This window comes from Nannobrachium achirus (genome assembly GCF_963921795.1).
Source record: "Nannobrachium achirus genome assembly, chromosome: 12".
Taxonomy (NCBI): Eukaryota; Metazoa; Chordata; class Actinopteri; order Myctophiformes; family Myctophidae; genus Nannobrachium; species Nannobrachium achirus.
The window spans coordinates 63575664-63596793 of NC_137832.1; the positions used below are offsets into that span (position 1 = coordinate 63575664).

General features: G+C 43.0%; 2 protein-coding genes across 2 annotated transcripts in view; both read left to right on the plus strand.

Moving 5' to 3' along the window:
- Positions 1 to 5416, plus strand: part of LOC308295976 (disintegrin and metalloproteinase domain-containing protein 9-like) — a 92529-nt gene extending 87113 nt beyond the window's left edge. Inside the window, exons 22-24 of the mRNA XM_080739079.1 lie at positions 1633 to 1659; positions 2445 to 2500; positions 3300 to 5416. Of these exons, the coding sequence (XP_080595205.1) occupies positions 1633 to 1659; positions 2445 to 2500; positions 3300 to 3357 (141 nt within the window). The 3' untranslated portion in view covers positions 3358 to 5416. The remainder of the gene's footprint in view (positions 1 to 1632; positions 1660 to 2444; positions 2501 to 3299) is intronic.
- Positions 5417 to 13828: 8412 nt separating this feature from the next.
- Positions 13829 to 21130, plus strand: part of ogdha (oxoglutarate dehydrogenase a) — a 41365-nt gene continuing 34063 nt past the window's right edge. Inside the window, exons 1-2 of the mRNA XM_080739644.1 lie at positions 13829 to 13903; positions 17894 to 18320. Of these exons, the coding sequence (XP_080595770.1) occupies positions 18075 to 18320 (246 nt within the window). The 5' untranslated portion in view covers positions 13829 to 13903; positions 17894 to 18074. The remainder of the gene's footprint in view (positions 13904 to 17893; positions 18321 to 21130) is intronic.

Sequence of the window (21130 nt, forward strand, 5' to 3'; positions counted from 1 at the left end):
TGTAGTTGGGATATTGTTGCAATTACCTCTCTCTATCGGGAGGCAGATACCAGCTCGGTGGTCTTGCGTTTAACCGATTTAGTGCCATTCCCGAGATGTCTCGCGAAATTCCCTTTGATGTTCGCAGTGCCAATCGCGAGATGTCTCGCGAAAAGTAATATACTGTAACGGCGGTTATCCTACCGGGTACATGCGCGGAAGGTCCCGAGACGATCTCCCTCGCTGATTTATCATCATCACGGATCCACGAGCACAAAATAGTAATCCCATAACATTGAGGCAGACGGGGAATCTCATCTTTAATGTCCATTACCTCAAAACAACACTTTCAAAGCGAGGATGGCAGTAGATGCTCGCTTATATAACACATGTTGAAAAGCTCCGTTCCGCCATTACACAACACATGTGGACGATGACCGCTTCCTGTGAATGACGCGATGACGTCAAACCGGAAGTGTTTAAGCTATGGACTTCTGGCCTTCAAAAAATGTATTTTAATCTGTTAATTTCAGGGGCACAAAATGGGTTAAGAGTGGGATCCAATGCCTCCCTGCTTGGCACTCAACATCAAGGGTTGGATTGGGGGTCCCTGCGACATACTAGCGTCATGTCCAGGGGATGTACTTGTACATCAAGCTGCCTCACGCTACAGAAACGAGATAGCCTCAGCAAAGCTTACTCATCGAAAGGCAGACACAGACATGAAACCTACACATTGCAGCTTGCCTTTAGCGATCCGCAACATGCAAAACGCAGCTTGCTGTTCAATAGAAATGTAATCCTCTGGTGTCTGGCATTTTGTTTTAAAATGATAATTATGGTCATGGCTGGAATGGCCGACTTGGAAGGATTCTTTAGTTAAATTAAATTAATATTAATTGCGACCGTAGGTCGCATTTACTATCAAAAGCTCCACGGGCTGTCTGTCAGTCAGTCCGTCCGTCACACTTTTGCCCTGCTCATATCTCCACAACCGTTGCCCCGATCCATGCCAAAATTTCCACACAAACTCCTTGCCTGCCAAACTACAACCTCCAAGGACCCCCGGAGTTCCAGGGACCCCCAGGTCCCTGGGGGACCCCCAGGTGTAAAAACAATCACCACATACACGTCACACTTTCCCCCTACTCATATCTCGGCCACCGTTGGCCCGATCCATGCCAAAATTTCCACACAAACTCCTTGCCTGCCAAACTACAACCTCCAAGGACCCCCGGAGTTCCAGGGACTCCCAGGTCCCTGGGGGACCCCCAGGTGTAAAAAAAATACCAAATGTGCAAAAAATGACCACCCCCACGGGGCTGCTCACAGGGAATTCCCGGGGACCACCCACTCCTGGTGCTCCAGAACGGATGCAAAAGTGGTGGCGCCCCCAGTGGAGGACCCCCTCCACTGCAGCTCACATAAAATGCCCTAACTTGGCCTAGGAGCGTCCGGGAGAGCCGGGGCCGGTACCTATTCGTCCGCCAAGGCAACGCGGAGACCCCACCCCTCATTTCTCACATGGCCCTCTTCTAGCGAGACCTACGGTCGCTTATCTCCCGATTAGGGAGTCTTACTGGTAATAATAATAATAACAATAACAACTTGTTGGTGCTGACATTGTTCTTGTTCTCTCTTTCCCATGTGAAGCAACGTGTTCAGTTACTACCAGAGGAGGTAAAGTTTACACCACTTCATATCAATTCTAGAACAGCATTATTTCTGTCCATGGTTTATTAACCTGTCATGTATTACAGCAGTGGTTCCCAACCTTTTCAGGCCGCGACCCCCAAAATAATCATATTTTAATGGCTAATGGCTAATGTTTAATTTGTCATTTCAGAGGTATTAAAAAGTCCTTAAATTGTCACTTTAGAAATGGTCTAAACCAGGGTTCCTTTTTGACATGAAGTGCCAGGTTTTCATTTTCTTGATGGTCATTGTGCCATGTCAACATTTAGTTTAATCATTACCCCACATCAAAATGTAATATTTCCATCTGATTTTGATTGTCCATAGGCTATACAACAACGGTTATTTTCTTGTTCTTTAGAAATATATTCTTTCACAATAGGAATACCGGTAGAATGTAATGAGTTAGGAGTTTGAATGAAAGTATTTTATGTACAGGGTGTAATTTGTATACAGATGTGAGGGGACTTCATTTAAGGAAAAAAAACCCTCTCTCACATGCACACTTATGCCCGTGTGCCAGTGATCAACCGCCCCTGTGCCCAAGTTGGCACCTGTGCCTAAGGTCGCCTACCCCTGGTCGAAACCTTCAGTTTGGTCTGTTTTTGCCTGAGATAAACAGCAGGACACACTTAACGTGAGCTTTGACCTCTGATTGCCTGCATTCTATTCAGACGTTGCTGATTGAACCATATCTTGTGTTTTGTGTGTGCGTGTGCGTGTGTGTGTGTGCGTGTGTGTGTGTGTGTGTGTGTGTGTGTATGCTTTAGGTACAGACCAACAGGACAGGGCCCCCCCACGCTATGAGACCCCCACCTCCACCTCTGTAAGGAAACCAACACTAATATCAGGGTTGGGCGATATGGTGATAAATATCGTTGAGACGATATGCCTTTTCAGAGATATCGAGTATAACGTGATACAATGAGGGAGCCTTATAAGAAATCCTGTTGAATTGTTAATACAGAGATTAATTAATTAAAATAATTTAAACCTGCATTTTGGTGTCAATCAGTAGTTCTCAAACTTTAAAATGTCAAGGTCTCCCTTTAACTCTGACAGTATACAAATGAAACCAGTATACAACTTTCAGAGTTAGATACTTGTAAGGGTCAAATTTAGACCTCCCAAAATTAACCCAGAGAATCCCTGGACCTGAAAGTAACTTGAAAAATAACCATAAAAACCCAACATGAAAAAGAATCGTGATAAGATCGTGTATCATGATACAGCTTGGAAAAATATCGTGATATTGTATTTTTCCATATCGCCCACCCCAAACTAATATATAAATTCAGTGTGTCACTGCCTACCCTTAGGCAGTCTGTCTGTCTGTCTGTCTGTCTGTCTGTCTGTCTGTCTGTCTGTCTGTCTGTCTGTCTGAAATGTTGTTCATGCAAATCATAATGATAATATCTGTAATGTATAATGTAAACACACTTCTGTCTCTCTCTCTCTCTCTCTCTCTCTCTCTCTCTCTCTCTCTCTTTGTCTCTCTCTCTCTCTCTCTCTCTCTCTCTCTCTCTCTCTCTCTCTCTCTTTGTCTCTCTCTCTCTCTCTCTCTCTCTCTCTCTCTCTCTCTCTCTCTCTCTCTCTCTCTCTGACTGTGTGTTTCTCTCCCTCAGTAAACAGCCTCCTGCGTCACTAGTGCCTCTAAGACCCGCCCCTCCGCCACCAGTCTAGCCAATGGGAGGATAAGGATCGCACGGGTGGGTGTGTCATTCTGCCCGAAACCTCCCACCCTCCACAACCACCCAATAAGCCTAACTTAACACCAAACCCCGCCCTCTCCCATCTGAACCACCACCACCACCCAGGGTGTTGCATCATCGGGCCACGGAGCAAAAAATAAGTGTGGCGCCAACCAACCTGGTGGTGTAAACAAACCTCTTGCTGTGAGCAGATAGCTTGCCAACGACGCTACACCAGCTGATTTCACTTAGCTAACACATTCTACACAACACAAGCCATGGTGACATCACATCCTGTGCGTATGGTGACATCACACCATCGTCCCGTGATTCTTAATGGCGATAAGTGGATTTAATAAGAGCTGTCCGTCATCGCCGCTTCACCGTTCTGAGATCAGTTGGTGTGGGATACGATGATGACTGGACACCACACTTAACGGACTGCGGTTGGACTTATTATACTGTTGTCCTGTTGGACAGACTGCTCAGTGCTGCACCCTGCAGGCAGCTACTGGGAAAGGACTGCAACATTTTATTTTTTACTGGTACTGTTTTAGTACTGGGATCTCTGGGAATCCTGAACTGTGTTACTGAACTAACAACCAATCACTCTTTAGCTCTTCTCTTCTCTTCTCTTCTCTTCTCTTCTCTTCTCTTCTCTTCTCTTCTCTTCTCTTCTCTCTTTCCCTCCTCTTCTGTGATATGTTGTTGCGTTTCTATTTAGGACCACTGTTACCGATTGATTGCACTTCCCTTCTGCTCAGCACTGTCATAGGAATGTAACGCCCCCTAACCCCTGACATTGATCAGCCTGACATGGGGTGCTATAGGATTTAAACAGCTTTGGGTACGCTTGATTTTTACGGCCTAGCTTTTCTGGTGATAACTCTCCAAAAATCCTGTAAAAGAAAAAAAAACTTTAAATATGCAATCTAAATCAAGTGCACCATACATTTGTGTGTGTGTGTGTGTGTGTGTGTGTGTGTGTGTGTGTGTGTGTGTGTGTGTGTGTGTGTGTGTGTGTGTGTGTGTGTGTGTGTGTGTGTGTGTGTTTTGTTTGTTGTTTACAGTGTTTTATTATGCTGTGCAAGATTCTTTTTATTTTAGCTGAAATTGTAGTTCCAGATAATTTCTGGTGTTTGTTTTATTTTCCGGGTGCGCCTGGTGGGTGGGGTTTAGGTTTTACCCCATCATGACATTTAAAATAGAGAACTGAAAAGAGCAGTTAAAGAGTTTTAAATACTTTGCCAAGTGTCTAACCTTATTCTGCTTCTTTCGTTATAGTGCCAAACCCCACCCACCTGCTACCTACCTACGAATAAAACAAATGACTAAGAATATTGCATAATGTAATTATTAGGCCTAGTCGTGGTATGAGTGCAGTATGTGACAGTGGTGGTTGAGCTGTGCAATAGTAACTGACCCAACCCTGGCTGCTAGCTGCTAGCTGATGACCAGACTCAGGACATGCAGTATACAGGCCTCAATTAACACTTCACTAAGTCCATAAGTCAAAATTGCATTTTTCTTTTCATGTAAAGCTGCAATCCACTTTTGTTTTTGTTGTTGTGAATAATATGGTAGGTTATTTTCACCAAACTGTGAAAATAACCTACCTACTGTTCGATCTCCAAAACCGTTCGTTTTGTATTTATCATTTTAAAAACGATTTAAACTAAGCATCGTATTGCACGATGCTAAAAGGGTAATAACCAGACAGAGGAGGGTTTCTGTTCAGAAGCGCACGCACAGGAGAACCGCGGGTTCAAATTCCGGGTAGGAAATGAATATTACGGATTGCAGCTTTAACCCCAAAAAGTGTGTTTTGATAAACCATTTTGTTTGCAATTGTCATGTTTATCTCGAACCGAGAGAGAATTCACACAGGCCCCTCCCACTGATAGATGAAGACAATCTGATTGGTTGCACTGTCAGAGTCTTGTTCGTTTTAAATGTTATTTTTTAATGGGAGATGTTATGTTTGTTTTAATGTTTTATTTGGCAGTGAGTGTCCTGCTGGCACCTGTGGTAAAACAGAAAAGAAAAGTCAACCCATTTGAAAAGGTTTATTTCACGGCTCTGCCTGTGAGATGGTTTGTGGTGATGTTGATGATGTGTTTTTCCGTGTGTTTCCTAAACCCACCAGGATTGAGTTAAGACCCGCCTCACGGAAGCGCCCCTCTCAATAATCCAAAGTATGAAAGTGCATATATGAACGTTAGTGCTGCTCGCTCAAGTGCAAAGCAATACTGTACCTACGCCCTACCGATCCATTACAATAATACACGCAGCATAATACGCCCCAAGCCATATCCAAACTATAACAATTTAACTGATAATTAGTAAGAGTTTTTATTTTGGGCACAGTAGTGACAAATTAATAGCTTTTTAGTTTTTCTCTTTGGCAAAGTTACGAAGTTTTACCTTTTTTAAGTACAGTACAAAGTAAGTTTCAAGTTTTTTTTTATTCTTTTTTTTTTAGCACAGTTTATTTTGAGCACTGTAGTGACAAATTAATAGCTGTGCATTGTGCAAATGCAGGCTTTTCTCAGTAGCCTACACGTTTTATATTGTCTTCATGCCTTTACTAGATCTGACTTTATCCACCCTCCATGTGTCCGGCAAGGATTTCAGCCACTCCTGGAAGTCCTCGAGTTTCCGCGAGGCAGGACTTAACTCAATCCTGGTGGGTTTAGGAAACACGCTGTTTTTCCGGTAGTGTGGCTGCCATGTTGCTGCCTCCTCTCTAGTGTTGGCTGCACTATTGTCATCACACAAGTTCCTAAGCCCTCCTTACCGTCTCCATGGTTACATGGACAACATTCTGGAGACCAGTGTGGAGCCAACATGGCTGCCAGTCAGTGGCAACAAACCTTTATGTATGCCTCTACTATGACGATATGTGTCTATAAATATTGATATCAAAGAAAATAATAATAATATTGATAATAATGGTAAATCTAAATGTAATATACACCTGATGCAATAATCCTGAGTGTATTTCACCTGCTAAAAGGGCTAAAACATGAAAGTTTAAGCTCAGAAAGCTCCAGGAACATCCTTGTCCAACATCACAACCCCTCACACTGACCAGTGTGTCCTAAGTCAACCAGCAGAAACTACTTTACAGGCCATGACTATACAAAGGGTAATTATTATACTAGTGTGTACAGTACTTTATGGTGGCTTGTATATTGTCGATGTCTGGCAGGAAGCTTGTATCTCCATATTCAATATTTTTTATGTTTTTCACAAACAAAACAGCCATTTTAAACTTAAGAAAGTGTCAAGCTAAAGTTAAATGCCAACAAAAGCCAATCTACACACTCACGCTTTTTGAAGATTATTCGTCTATCTATGACATGCCTGAAATAAGGATGCCAGGTTGAGAATCTGTGGGGTTTACAGAATATTTAACCAATATTAAAGTATTAACAAGAGCTTGTGACGAGGAACACAGGTTATTTTTTTCCCCCCAATCTCCCGAAAAGTAACAGCTTTGGACAGGGGTGGGCAACTTTGATAATGGTGAGGGCCACTATATTTCCACCTTCACTCCAGAGGGCCACATTGCATATTGCTACGTCCTACTTTGTCATATCTAGCTGATCTACAAGCTATTTTGCCTCTTTTGAATTGGAATCCTGAATTCTTTTTTTGTTATTTTTTAATTGGAATCCTGAAATGTAACATTTTGATTCAATTTCAAACGCATTTAGTTATATACTCATGTTAACTTTATGAACTTAATACAAATACATTGGACATAAAAACATACATTTTAATACTACTATACTAGTCATTAAGCTACTAATATAGACTGATGGAATCAAAGCAGGTCATGTTTGGAATTGTAACAGCTGAAATCAATAATATATCAGTATTTCGGTATTATAATAATAATAATAATAATACATTTTATTTGTATTGCACTTTTCATTCAATGAATCTCAGAGTGCTACATACATTGCAAGGAGAACACATACTAAAAGAATAAAAGATTATCAAAGTCAATAATATAACATTAGCAGGTGCATTCAATAATCAAAATCAATAATTGTATTAATGTAATATTAACCTGAGGGCCGCATTAAGTGAAGGTGGGGGCCGCCAGTTGCCCATGTATGGCTTTGGACATACAAGGTTTGACAGCAACGATATCCAATATTCTATTCCATTTCAGTAGGAGGTTTCACTTTGTCTCATATTGGACTGGGTAGGCTGGGTGTGTTTATAAATGGTACTCTGCTGTAAGGGTATTTTTGCCACTAAACTGCACTGTTTGCTAATTCAGACTGAGCTCTCATTACATGATTATACACACACACACACACTATGTGTTGAGGTTTTGCTACGCGTCGAGGTGTTGCTAGGTGTTCTTCAGGTGTTGCTATGGGCGTCCAGGTGTTGCTATAAGTGTGGAAGTGTTGCTATAGGTGTCCAGGTGTTTCTAGGTGTTGCCAATGTTCCTGGGACTGAATGAATCACAGCATCCTACGAGATGGTGCCATAAAAAGACTGATGTCGAGAAGGACCCTTCTTATGTTTTACACATTGTTTTTAGAATCCCATGCAAAAACACAATGAAAGGAGTCTTGCCAATGTGTTACTTTGGAGGCTTTTGGATGTTTTGAGAATGTGTGTAAAAAAGAACACGAACCTGTATAGAGGAATATGAATACACAGCACTGTATTACAATAACAATCATAATATTGTACTGATTGTTTGTGGTCGGCCTGATTGCACTGCATCTCTCTCTCTCTCTCTCTCTCTCTCTCTCTCTCTCTCTCTCTCTCTCTCCCGCAGAGCTGTGCTGACCTCCAAATGTGTTCTGAAGGTCCCACGTCATTACAAGTGTTTATATTTGATATCAGTACAAAGGGTACCAAATAAACTCTACCTGTAGATGACCAAAATAAATTACATGTTGTCCATTTCTGTTCCAACAGCAGCACAGTGGAGAAATGACAAACTTTGCAGCTTTATTTCCCAATTTTTAACAACTCTCTGACAGTTTAATGCTGTTTGTCTCAGTAGGACAGAATGCGTCCGGTGACTGATTTGAGGTACAGTTTTGTGGCTGACCAGGACAGAACAACATCTGATGCCTGACTTATACCCTGTCACTTGAAAATATGTTCTTTTTGGCAAAGGGACAACATAATAATGCGGTGGAATATAATGTGTCTTAAAGTGGAACTATTCAACCCTTAACACGTAGAGACAAATCAAATTGCAGAACGAGGCATTCCGTTTATGACCAGGTCTGGTTAGAATGAGAACTAAGAATGTTCCACATAAAGGAACAATACAGTGAGGTCATGAATATGGACGATTGTTCCTGTTTAGTAATGACACCAACCTCTCCTTGTAGTCCATGGGCCATACGAGATGTCGGTATCGGAAAGGTGGCAAAGGTTATCATGCATTTTTGAAAAGCTCTATATCTGTAGATTATATTTTGGTATGATAACCCTTTCTGAGACACAGCTAAATTGGTGTTATCAGCCACTAGAGTTGGTGTCCCATTAACTTTACATTACAGGAAAAACATGCTAAAAAATAATCTGCTTTAAGTAGCATATGAGGGGTCAAACTAGGGGGTTGTCATGATTCTGAATCCATTGCAAGCATTTGTTTTGCACGAAAAACATTCCTTGGGCTAAAAATGGCCCCACAAGACTATGGTTTAGTGATGAAAAGTGATGAGTCATCACTTTTCACACTTTTGTGGGGGCCGTTTTAGCCCAATGAATGTTTTTTATGCAAAAGAAAGGCTTGCAATGGATTTAGAATCATGAAAACCCCCTAGTTTGACCCCTCATATGCTACTTAAAGCAGATTATTTTTTAGCATGTTTTCCCTGTAATGTAAGGTTAATGGGACACCAACTCTAGCGGCTGATAACACCAATTTAGCTGTGTCTCAGAAAGGGTTATCATACCAAATTATAATCTACAGATATAGAGCTTTTCAAAAATGCATGATAACCTTTGCCACCTTTCCGATACCGACATCTCGTATGGCCCATGGACCATTGTTTCTATAGCTCAAGGGTGATTTACACTAGAACATTCACATGTAGAAAAACTATTGACAGAGAGAATAATAATAATACATTTATTATGCTGCATGGCACAAAAAGTCAAGAAGAAATGAATGAAAATCAGTTCAATGATAAGAGACCCCCTCCCCGACTATCAGCTATAAAAAAGGTTTCAAGTTTATAAACACACAAGGCATCAAGAAGTCCACCTAGGCAAATATGCCTTGTTGAAAAGGAAGGTTTTAAAGGTGTCAACGGACTGTGGTTCTCTCAGATGGTCAGGGAGGGCATTTCACAGCCGAGGAGCAGCTGAGCAGAAGGCCTGGTCCCCCCCCCCCCCCCCCCCCCCCCCCCCCCCCATGGTGCAGAGCTTCATTATGGGGGTCTTCACCTCAGTGTGAGAACTTACAGATCGGAGCGGGTGAAGGTTGGTGGTTTGACGAGTTCCTTTAGTTACTGGGAGCATTGGAAGGAGACGGGAAGCCAGTGTAGCTACTGGAGTATTGGTGTTTGGGCCTATGTTCATATTTCCCACTCTCATCAGGATCCAAGCACTGTTCTTAATGTACCGGAGTCTGGAGCTTCTGGATGCTGTTGCCAGGGATCCCAATGAGAAGTGTGTTGCAGTAGTCAAGCCTTGAGGAGACAACGTTTTTCCGCATCTCACAGGGTGAGTCTGGCTAGAGAGATTGCATACTGAATACTCCTGCCCCTTGCCACTCTAGAGTGGACTGACTGTTTTGCCAGCAGCACAATTAGACTGGTATAGCATTCAAATTCATACTTGACAAATAGCCTATTCTACTGAAGCTCTTATGAGAAAGTTAGATGTGCAAGAGTAGCCTAATGCCAGTAAACAGTAAAATTATCAGTGACATTAACATCAACCAATAGTAGGCTAAGTAGTACAAAAATCTGATCCTAGATCACTGATCAGTGACATTACAATTTAAAAAAATCGAACCTCTGTTCGAAGTGGAGCTGTGTGTGTGTGTGTGTGTGTGTGTGTGTGTGTGTGTGTGTGTGTGTGTGTGTGTGTGTGTGTGTGTGTGTGTGTGCAACAGCGCCCCTCCCTTAACATGTGTGGTCAGAAAAGGTTACTGCAGCCACTCTGCAGGCTACAGACAGACACGGAGACAGACAGACAGACCCACACACACGGCCACGTATAGGGAGCTTGTGTTCCACACAGCTCCAAAAAAGAAATAAGGAGTAGGCCTACAAAGATCAGATTCCTATAGATCAACAATGTCAATCAACCAAAGAGGTAGGCTACATGGATCAGAGCTAGATAAGTGATGTTATAAAGTCTATAACTTATTCTGCTGTTGATGCTCAATAGGGAAGCTTACTTTAAATGTCATTCTGTGTCCACACTATGTTTTTATCACTTTGGAAATGTCCAAAGATATTAATAACAGCTGTGTCTCAGACATGGTCGGCTGTCCTCCCTAGTAGTTTATGTTGTAAATGTATTGTTAGGTTTAAATACTAGATCAGTTGACTCACAATACTGTGATAAAGGTCATAGAAGGAGTAGCACTGATAGAATCAGCAAAAGAAGATGATGCTTTACTTTTAGTTAACATTTAGCATTTAAGCATTAGTTAACATCGGGTTATTGCAATCCAATACTCCAACAGTTACTTATTTTAACCATGAAAGATAGTTTATTATCCATGTGTGAACAGGGCAGCTGGCCAGGGACAATGTGCCACATTATTATGGATCAAACGTGACTCTTTTGGTACTACACAGTAATTACTGATGGGTTACTACATGCAGTGAAAATCATTTCTATGCATGACTGCGTGGGTAAAACCGTAAAAGGGAGGGGTTAATATGACAGATTACTTTATAAAGGCCCATTCCCACTGGGCCAGATAACATTAAAAAAATCTCTTTCTCCAGATATTTTTCCATTCAAAGTGGATGGTAGATACAGATAAAAAAAAATATCTGCCACAGATATTTCTTTTATCTGTGGCAGATATTTTTTTTATCTGTATCTGGCCCAGTGGGAATGGGCCTTAATTGTTATTCAGTGACACACTTCAATGTTCACGATTTAATTTCTGCTTTAATTTGCAAGACATGTTCGACTGACATCTTGACGTCACAGCTGCATGACAATCATTTACATACAGGCCTCGAGCTGCTTCACCACCGCCGCACACAGACACGCAGTTTGTCAGGACCCCATTGCCCGGAGGGACAGTCACGCTTTGATTGGCTAGTTGGTTGTCAGGAAACCCCTGCTTTTATTCACTGTCAGTGAGTTTTAATACTAGTTAACACAGACTAGTTTATTTATACTATAGTTTACGTTGGCGGTAGATATAATAATTTATCTTCAAAGATCTATTAAACAGGGAGGGAAAAAAGTGAGTTTTGACAATCGATGGGTGCGTTCGGAAACCCGCACCGAGTGTGTGCTCGGTGTACTGAGTGCAGTGGGCGTGACGTTGGAGAGTGCGTTCAGTGTGGCTTATTTACGAACGACCAGTTTTAACAGGGAGCTGTGTGCTTTTTCACTCTGAACTCTGAAGGCAAACTTTCTGAAAAGCAGCAGTTGCTAAGTATGCTAACGTAACATTGACATTGAAAGGAGATGTAATTCATAGCATTGGCATACCTGCTGTTAGTTTACACGTTAATGTGTGTGAAACTATCAAGGCCAAACGTCACGACCAATTAAGCTGCAAATGCTGCATTTTGCGGTAATTTCCTCCATTCTTCACAGCTGAGAAGCGTTCGAGACATGGCTATGAAAACCAACCAATCAGAACACCGAACCACCGCACCACACCGCCTAACCCCATCTTCTGAGTAGGGTTGGTGAGTGCGTGCACTCAACACACCAGTGCGCCGCGCACTGGATTTCCGAACGACAACGCACCAAGTGCACCGAATAAACGAACGACAACATGGCACACCAGTGCGTTGAGTGCACATTTCCGAACGCGCCCAAATCCTCCAGCGCCACTAACCTCGCTAGCGCGTCATCGGGCTTTCCGCAATACCCGTGGATAAAGGTTTCTATTTGCTGTTCAGTTCTAATATCCGGCCTAGAGCCCGCCCACTGTATCATGTCATTTCCCACGCAAACACAGACACAAGCAACACGCGTTCCGTATCCGCTCTACACCGGATGCGTCTACCGCGAAAATAACCGATCTTCCTCATGTCAGCAACAGTGTTGCCAGGTTTTAAGAGAGAAATAAGCAACCATGTCTGTATGAAAACAAATCCAAAGAAGCGACCTTATTAAGCAGTGCCAACCCTCTTGGATTCTCCTTGATTTCAACCACATCTCCTCGAGGACTCATTGATTTGGTATCAAACTCCCCAAATTCACAGAAACACAGGAAATTAATTTACATCTGGCGGAGGTGTAACGGAGGTGATCCGAAACTCCCCACCCGGGTTCGTACCCAGGTCTCCCGCGTGAAAGTCCAATATCTTTGGTCCGGGGGAGATACTAGACTTTTGAGGCTTCAAGGCTGGGGCTGCGACTCTTTCCGTCACAGAGGACCCGTCATGGATGCAATCATACAGAGAGACCACTAGCCCATATAGAACCTCACCTGTCGCTGCATACTGTTATGCTCCGAGATGAGGTCCTATAAAGTATACTCCAGCGCTGGCCCGGAACGCCTCCACATCTAGTTGGAAAACACTCGTAACGAAATGTTATCCAAAAAGTAAAAGTAGTTCCGAGCTCCCAGACTGTGGTTTCCTATCCCAGGGTACATAAAACATTTGAACCACGGCATGAAATAACCGCTTAAAACGTTAGTTTTGTAATGTTTTCCCATTCAACCGGAACTGTTGCCAGTACTGTAGTCTTGCGTAGCCAGGGAGCATTTGCAAATCGCGCTAGGCAACAGTTTGGTCACGCGAGACTACGCCAGGGGCTTTTCTGAATTTAATGAGACTAAATAAGCAATTTAAACCGTTTTCCCAACGCCGTGGTTCATGTTTTATGTACGGTGGGATGGAAACCATATAGTCTGGGAGCTCGGAACTACCTTTACTCTTTGGATAAAAATTTGTTTCGAGTGTTTTGATGTGGAGGCGGTCTAGCGACATCTCGGAGCACAACAGACAACAGTATGCAGCGACGGGTGAGGTTCTATATGGGGCTACTGACTGTTAACCTGAAGTGTCCCGCAGATAATGGCGCTACAGTAAATTCTCGCGGAAACAGGTGGATAGGATAGTATGCCCTCAAAAAAATTCTAACACACCACTGCCTGTACCTTTCTAAGTCAATCAACCAATCAATCAATACAAGCAACTTTAAAAGACCAAAGTCGCTTATAAGTAAGCGAACGTGGCAACCCCAGTCAGCGCCACCGACCGTACCGTCCCTCCTGCCTATGGGATGAAGACTCCCCCCACGCAGCAGCAGCGCTCGTGTTTCACCGGGAGAGGCAGAGTAGAGGGCAACCGGGAGGAGGGGAGCCGCCCGCTGAAAGACAAGCCGAGGTGTGTATTAACTTATAGCTGTTAGCCCGTTTACAGCCTTTAATTCCTCTAGAGCTTTAGCGCGAGCGAGGCTAAGTTCGTTAAGTTTACGAGACGCAATTAAAGTTCAAAACAACACGACGTTTTCACCACCGAGGCAACTAAAACGAAACAGAAAACGGGAAAAAGCTCTTGAGGAATTCGGTCTTGACGTTGACAGTCTGCTAACTGCTTTATAGCCGCGTGTTGTTGCGGAGGAGGCTGACGTGACCGTGGCGTGAGAATAATATAAACAGGAAACTTTTGTCTCTTGTTTTTTTGCCTTCGTAAGCAAAACTTCAGTCATGGAAACTAAAATGTGCAGAAATGCGTCCGCCGAGTTAGCAGCAGCTTTAGCCACACGCGCTAACTACTAACCCCTCCTAACACTCTAACTAGTCAGTAGAAGCTAGCTAATGTTGGGCTAATAATTGCATAACGTTAGACGATAGCTCGCTGGCTAAACGCTTGTTTATATAGCAGTAACTGCATTTCTGTCTGACTCCGGCGCTTTCGCTTTGTTGCGGCGCAAAACAACTTTGACGTCTCATAATTCGGACAGTGTTTTGACAGCTAAAGCAAAGCAGGGAGGTTGGCGTGTTTTCGGGGAGAAGCCTCTTTTGGGAGAAAGGACAAAGGGAGTGACGCCTCGCTCGGCCAATGGCAGCGCGCGGGAGTGTCATTTCCGGTGTAGAGAACCAATGAAATGGCCCGTGAAGCCGTAGTGGGCGGGTCGTGTCAGAAGCAGTGCTGAAGGAGAGAGCGGAGTGTGAGTGCTGGTGTGTGTGAGCGTGTATTCAACAAGGTCACCACAACGCTGTAGTGCTGCGTTCACACTGTCAGATACAAAGCATATTATGTGTTTATCTTCCTGAAGTTTTAAACCAGCTTAACTTGTTTTGGTAGCTGCTGTAGCTTTTGTAGCAGCTTCAAACGTCGGATGTGTCTTTGTATCTTCATGTCGCTGGCTTCCATTGGAAAAGATTGATAGCCTGTGTGTCTTTGTAGCTGGAAGTGTGAACGCAGCCAGTAGCTTTGATCACAACAAACACTATGTAGAAAATAATACTGTATCCATAGCCTCATGCTACAAATATTACATTTATGTTCAAAACAGGAGCCCATGAACTCAATCGTTTTGGGTCCCTGATATGGAAAACCTTCCAGAACTGCTGTACTTTCATACTGATCACGCGAAGTGAGTGACAGTCTGGCAGCAACCTATTTGACTTCCTTTGAGATAAATATAGAAAAGAGGTATTGTGTGTCTTAACCTCTGAAGGGTTGAGAGGCAACATGTGCAATTACTTTTTCTGCACAAATTCTTTTGTTATTTTTGGTTCAAAGGCTTGTGTAACTGAGCCCCTAAGAAAAAGAGTACTGGATACACAACATACACTGTAGGCCTATGTGTGCCCGTGCACACATGCAATGTGACCTGTGTTGTGTGTGGTCTATGTGCGTTGGTTTTTAAAACCTTACTTTGACATGTTGTGAATCAGGTAATTTTCAGTTGACCGACGACTGTTTAACAGTTTGTCTTCAGCTTCAGTCACATGGTGTTGCTAAGTGGAGGGTTCAGCTGAAGGTGACATACATGTCAGTGGTCATGTGACTATACTGGTTACATACACATGCAGCAAGCAGCTGGCTGTCTTTTCACCTGTTGGAAACAATCAACATCAAACATAATAAATCTACTGTCGAGCATTAGCTTAATTCAAGGAAATAACTTTGGTAGTTACAACCTAAGACGAAACGATTATCACATGACTGCACTGCATACAAGACTTGTATGAATTATACTTTACATTATAGAATGCGCTCACTGAGCAGGTTGTTGGAACCCTGTATGGTACATATCCTGCGTCAGTGACAGTGTAAATCTAATGTACATTGTATAGAGCTGCTGAGCCTACAGTACAGACAGCATCTATAAGCGCATACTGATGGTGAGCTGTACAACATGGCACAATGTATAACTTGCACAAACGGTTTTAAGATATTGTTCTGAGCTGGCTTCATTTACACTTTTTTACGATGTAAATGATAGGAGTAATGTTCCTGCCAAGTATATGAGGTTAACTTCATACAAGGAATTTTCTTTGACACTGACAGGTCTAGAGACGTGGCAACTGCTGACATGAGTCAATAGTATTACCGACAAATAGGACACAGGACAGTAACATTAGACAGTAGACTATACATTTATAGACCACATCCATACAGTCATGATTATGCTGCGTTCACACTGGAAGATACAAAGATACAAATATATACAAAGCTACACTGCACATGTGTAGCTTTGTAGCTGAAGTTGAAACCAAATCAACTCTTTTGTAGCTTTTGTAGCAGCTACAAACGTCGAATGTATCTTGATTGATTGATTGATTGATTGAAGACTTTATTAGAAGTTTGCATAGGAAAAGGTACAGTTTCATGACGGTACAGTTCACTGGTACAAGGTCTACTAAAAGGAGATCCATGAAAAGACTAAGCTTATTTCCACAGGAAACCATTAAATCTTTGTGTCTTCATGTCGCTGGCTTCCATTGAAACATAATGGTAGCCTGTTTCTCTGTACCTGCCAGTGTGAACGCAGCAATAGACTTTTTGTGCGTAGGTTATAGCATCATAGCAAGTCTTGTATAGTGTTGTGTGTATGGCTGTGTTTGATATGAGAAAGGGTTCCTGACTTCCTGTGTAAATAAGCCAAACGGCTTACTAGGATCTCCTTTTAGTTGACCGTGTACCAGTGAACTGTACTGTCATGAAACTCAGTGGTGTGGTGTACTTATTTTGAGGGCATACTATAATCTATGATCCGCGGCTATTCGTGTGGCCAGCGCATACGCCAGTGCATAATGCCTTTCAGAATGATACGCTACTTTGAAGGTTCATGAGGGCAGATACACTTTTTAAAAGAAAAGTCTTGACAGCATACTCTGTATACCCATGTGGCAGGTACAGTAGAACACAGCACTGATGAAACTGTACCTTTTCCTATGAAACCTTCTAATAAAGTCTTCAATCAATCAATCAATGATGTGTGCTTGTGCTCATGCAGAATGGGGCTTTCAACTGAGCTCAAACTACATTCAAGTTTTGGTCTTAAGATTTCCAACCACAGTCTGTTGAGCACTGAGCAGCTCCACAGTCTGTTGACCACTGAGCAGCTCCACAGTCTGTTGACCACTGAGCAGCTCCACAGTCTGTTGACCACTGAGCAGCTCCACTGGAGCAGTGTGGGTTCACTTCAGTGCCTTGCATAAGGGCACTTCGGCTGTGTGGGGAGGGCTGGGAGGTGGCAATTCACTTCCCCACCCAGATTTGTAAAAGTTTGTTTTTCTACTGAAGTGAGCCAACGCTGACATGTGCCACTAGTGTGGCATGGACCTGCAAGGGAAGTCGATGCGCCAGGCTTTAGGTTTCTGGGATATGAACCGCTCTACAGTCCAGAGCCGCAATGTACACAGATTAACTTCAAGGCGTTTCAAGGCGTCTTTGTACTATAATCAATCCCGGTTAATCTTTTACTTTTGTTTTGAGGGTGGCTTTTAAAATAAGCTGATGCTCGGAAACGACAGGGCAGTGAGAAAACATATCCAGAAAGACAGATGACGGATGGATAACTTTATTTGAACACTGTTTACCCTGTAGGCTTTGTCTGCTCGCTGTATTCAAGTACATCAGTTGTGCAACATACAGTACAACTCAATTATGCAGTTGGTGTTGTGTCCAAACCAAGGCTTGTGATGTGCACTGCGGATAGCCAACAACATTCTCAAGTGTTAACACGTTAACAAAACAAATGCCCATTCCTACCCTGTGTTGCCACATTCCTTCTTTCTTGCTTGCTCCCTTAACTTCTCTTTTCCTTTCATACTGTTCATGTCACGCTCATATGTTCTTTCTGTAACCTTTGAATCACTCAGCCAATCAATCATTTTCTCTCTCTCCCCCTCCCCACAGAGTGAACAGACAGACAGACAGACCAGTCAGCCCTTCCTTGGTTCCATCTATCCTGTTGTTTTTGAAGTGAAACAGGAACCTCTTCTCTTCTCCCCAGTCTCCACCCACCCAGAGGAGCAGGACGTGAGCAAAGCGTTGTGTTGGAGTTTAAAAGCAGAGTGCGGTGCATTAAAGACTGCTGATGCATCGGTTAAGGACTTGTGCCGTGCGGCTGAGGCCGCTCACCGCCTCGCAGGCGGCTCAGACTCTTGGCTCCCAGCCACGGCCAATCACAGGCCACGCTGCCCCAGGTGGCTCAAGGACGTTTCAGCCAATCAGGCGCTACACGGCGCCGGTGGCCTCAGAGCCCTTCCTGAACGGAACCAGCGCCAACTATGTAGATGAGATGTACTTTGCCTGGTTGGAGGACCCCAAAAGTGTCCACAAGGTAAGACGCAGAACAGAAGGACAGGTGGAGACACTTGCTGCCTGGATGGGAGGGATCATTATGACCTCTCCGTGGATGAAACCTGTTCAGTGGTGTTCCCAGCCTGTACGCTGATTGCCTGCAGCATCATGGAACAGGGTTCCCACGGTCATGAAATTCCTGGAAATATTTTGAAATTAGAAAAATATTTTTCCAGTACTGGAAAAGTTTTGGAATTGATCAAGGGTCCTGGAACGTCCTGGAAAAATAGCTATGCATTCTCTTTGGTTTTTGATTTTGTTAATACCTTTGAAATGACAAATTTAACATGGGCCAAATTGTCAAATATATAGAGGCAGAAATTGTGAAAATAGCCGATCTACATGCTCACAACACCTCGCAACGCGAGGCGTTGTGAGCATGTAGATCTGCTATTTTCACATTAGAACCGTTCTATACAAAATTCCTCAACTCTTAGTGCTCGTCAGGGTGCCGGGGTCCCCAGTTAAAAGATGATTATTTCGGGGGTCACAGCCTGAAAAGGTTGAGAACCACTGCCATACACTACCTGTCTTTGGGCATTGCACATAGGAGTAAGCGACTCGTTATTGAGCTGAATTATTGTTATGTAGTCCTGGAAATCGGGTTAAATATTCTGGAAAAGTTTTGGAAATTAATTGGTAAAAATGTGTGGGAACCCTGATGGAATGACGGTACCATGTTTTAACATCAGAGAGCAACGCACTCATCGATGCTGATCCTGAACCTGCTGCTAGCAGAGGTTGTTAGTAGCAGACTGCACCAGGAACACCCTGATCACACAAGATTACCAGTCATTTAAAAAAAATCAAACCTCGGTTCGAAGTGGAGCGGTGAATCTGAGCAGCTATACCCTGTGTGTGTTGCTAAATGCCTAAACTGTAAACTGTGCCTGTGAGTGAGTGGTGAGTGTGCCTGGCCTGCACAAAACAGCGCCCCTCCTTTAACTAGTGTGTTGTGTGTGGCCACTCAAGGTATTGCCAGGCTACGGACACGGCCAGCCAGCCACCCAGCCACCCACCCACGGACATACCCACGGACATACCTGTCTATTGGGAGCGCTTTCACCGCTCCAAAAATTGGAGGATGGTTAAAAAGATTTCAATAGAAAACAGGGTTAGGGGCCAGGGTAGTAAAAAAGAATGCAGTAATAGTGTGCGGGGATTGAACAAGCATAGGCAGGGCTCTGTATTGCTTGCTTTGCATTATGTAGGCTAGGTAGCTCACACTAATTTGGTCCAAACAAATTAGCTGTTGCTTAGTAACTAAAGTATTTCAGCAGGATACCCCAAGTCATTCATTTTAAGGTTGGTCTTTTTAATGGTGACAGTGTTATAAATGCCATGGCACTCAATCCTGTGGTATATCGTGAATGTTAAATTGACAGAGCTAGGGGGTTTACCTATTAACATCTAGATTGGCCCCTGAAACGAAGTGAAGATCCAAAAACAATCAATTCGTTCTGAGATATCATAACATGGTAATAAAAACGCTAGTCCGGAAAGGCTCCTTTAAGGTGCAGGTACAAGATGGAGTGACTGACATTTTGATGCTGCTGCATCTTCCTCAGGCGCCGGCTACACAGAGCTGGATATTTCTGAAGCTAGACATCTTTTTTATGCGTTTGGGGCTTGCAGCCACAAAGCTGGATGTTTCTGCTGCGAAGCTGGATATTTTTGAAACCGGATAAATAAGTGGAGAGATTGAAAAATATCCGATTCACTGGATCCGTGTAGACAGGGAACCCGGATATCTCTGAAGACTTTACTGTGTGTGTGCTTGTTAGACATAGATATCTTTGTCGTGTGGACATAGATATTTTTCTATGTGGATATCTGAAAAAACGGGATATATGAAATATCCAGCTCTGTGTAGCCTATGCCTCAGAGTGATAAATGGCAGCGACTAGGGAGGCAATCCTATAGCATTCATATACAGAGGTTGTGAGGGCTGGGCTGTCAATGAGCCAATGGTACTGTAGTTGGCTCTCTGTTCTATGGTAATTACCCTGTTCTGCACGTGAAAGTCTCTGGAATGCAGCAATCAGTAGTGATTGACACAGGGTTGGCTCTGAATACATGGACTTTTGAACAGTTACACGCAGGTAAATATAGAGCCAAAAATAGAATAGTTTGTCCATATATATAGAGCTACAAAGTTTGACGTAATTTACACATCCTACCTGGTTCCTGTTTTTCCCTACCCCCATACTGAATTCCCATAGACGTTTTTCATATTGCGTCATATAAGAACTGTATTCCAAACATAAACAAATGATCTCAGTGGTTTGACTCATTTGACTCAACTGATTGAGAAAATGCTAATGTTACTGTCGCCGAATTAGTTACATTTTCACCAGAAACAGACTTTCAAATATTACTGACTGACTATCATAAACCATACAGAGACACCTCCCGACAATATCGCGGGGACCGTTTGTTTATTTTTGGACCACAATGCTTGTATGAGAGGATTTTAAGATGACTCAATGTTATTCTCCATAGAGCAATTACTTCCGAAAACCGGGGATGAGCAAGTGACATCATGACTTTGTTACGCTATTGCCATACAAAATAAGGTTAAAAACAACAGTGTCAAGGGTCAAGAAATATTAGGCCAATGCAAGGATTTAAATGTATAGTGAACCTTAAATATAAAAGAACACAATGCAAGTCAGTGAACACATTGAGAGTAAAGAAAGAACCTCAGAGACTGTACAGAAAATATGATGGGCTAAAATCTTCATTTAGGCCAGGGGTGGGCAGCTTTGATGATGGCGAGGGCCACTATAT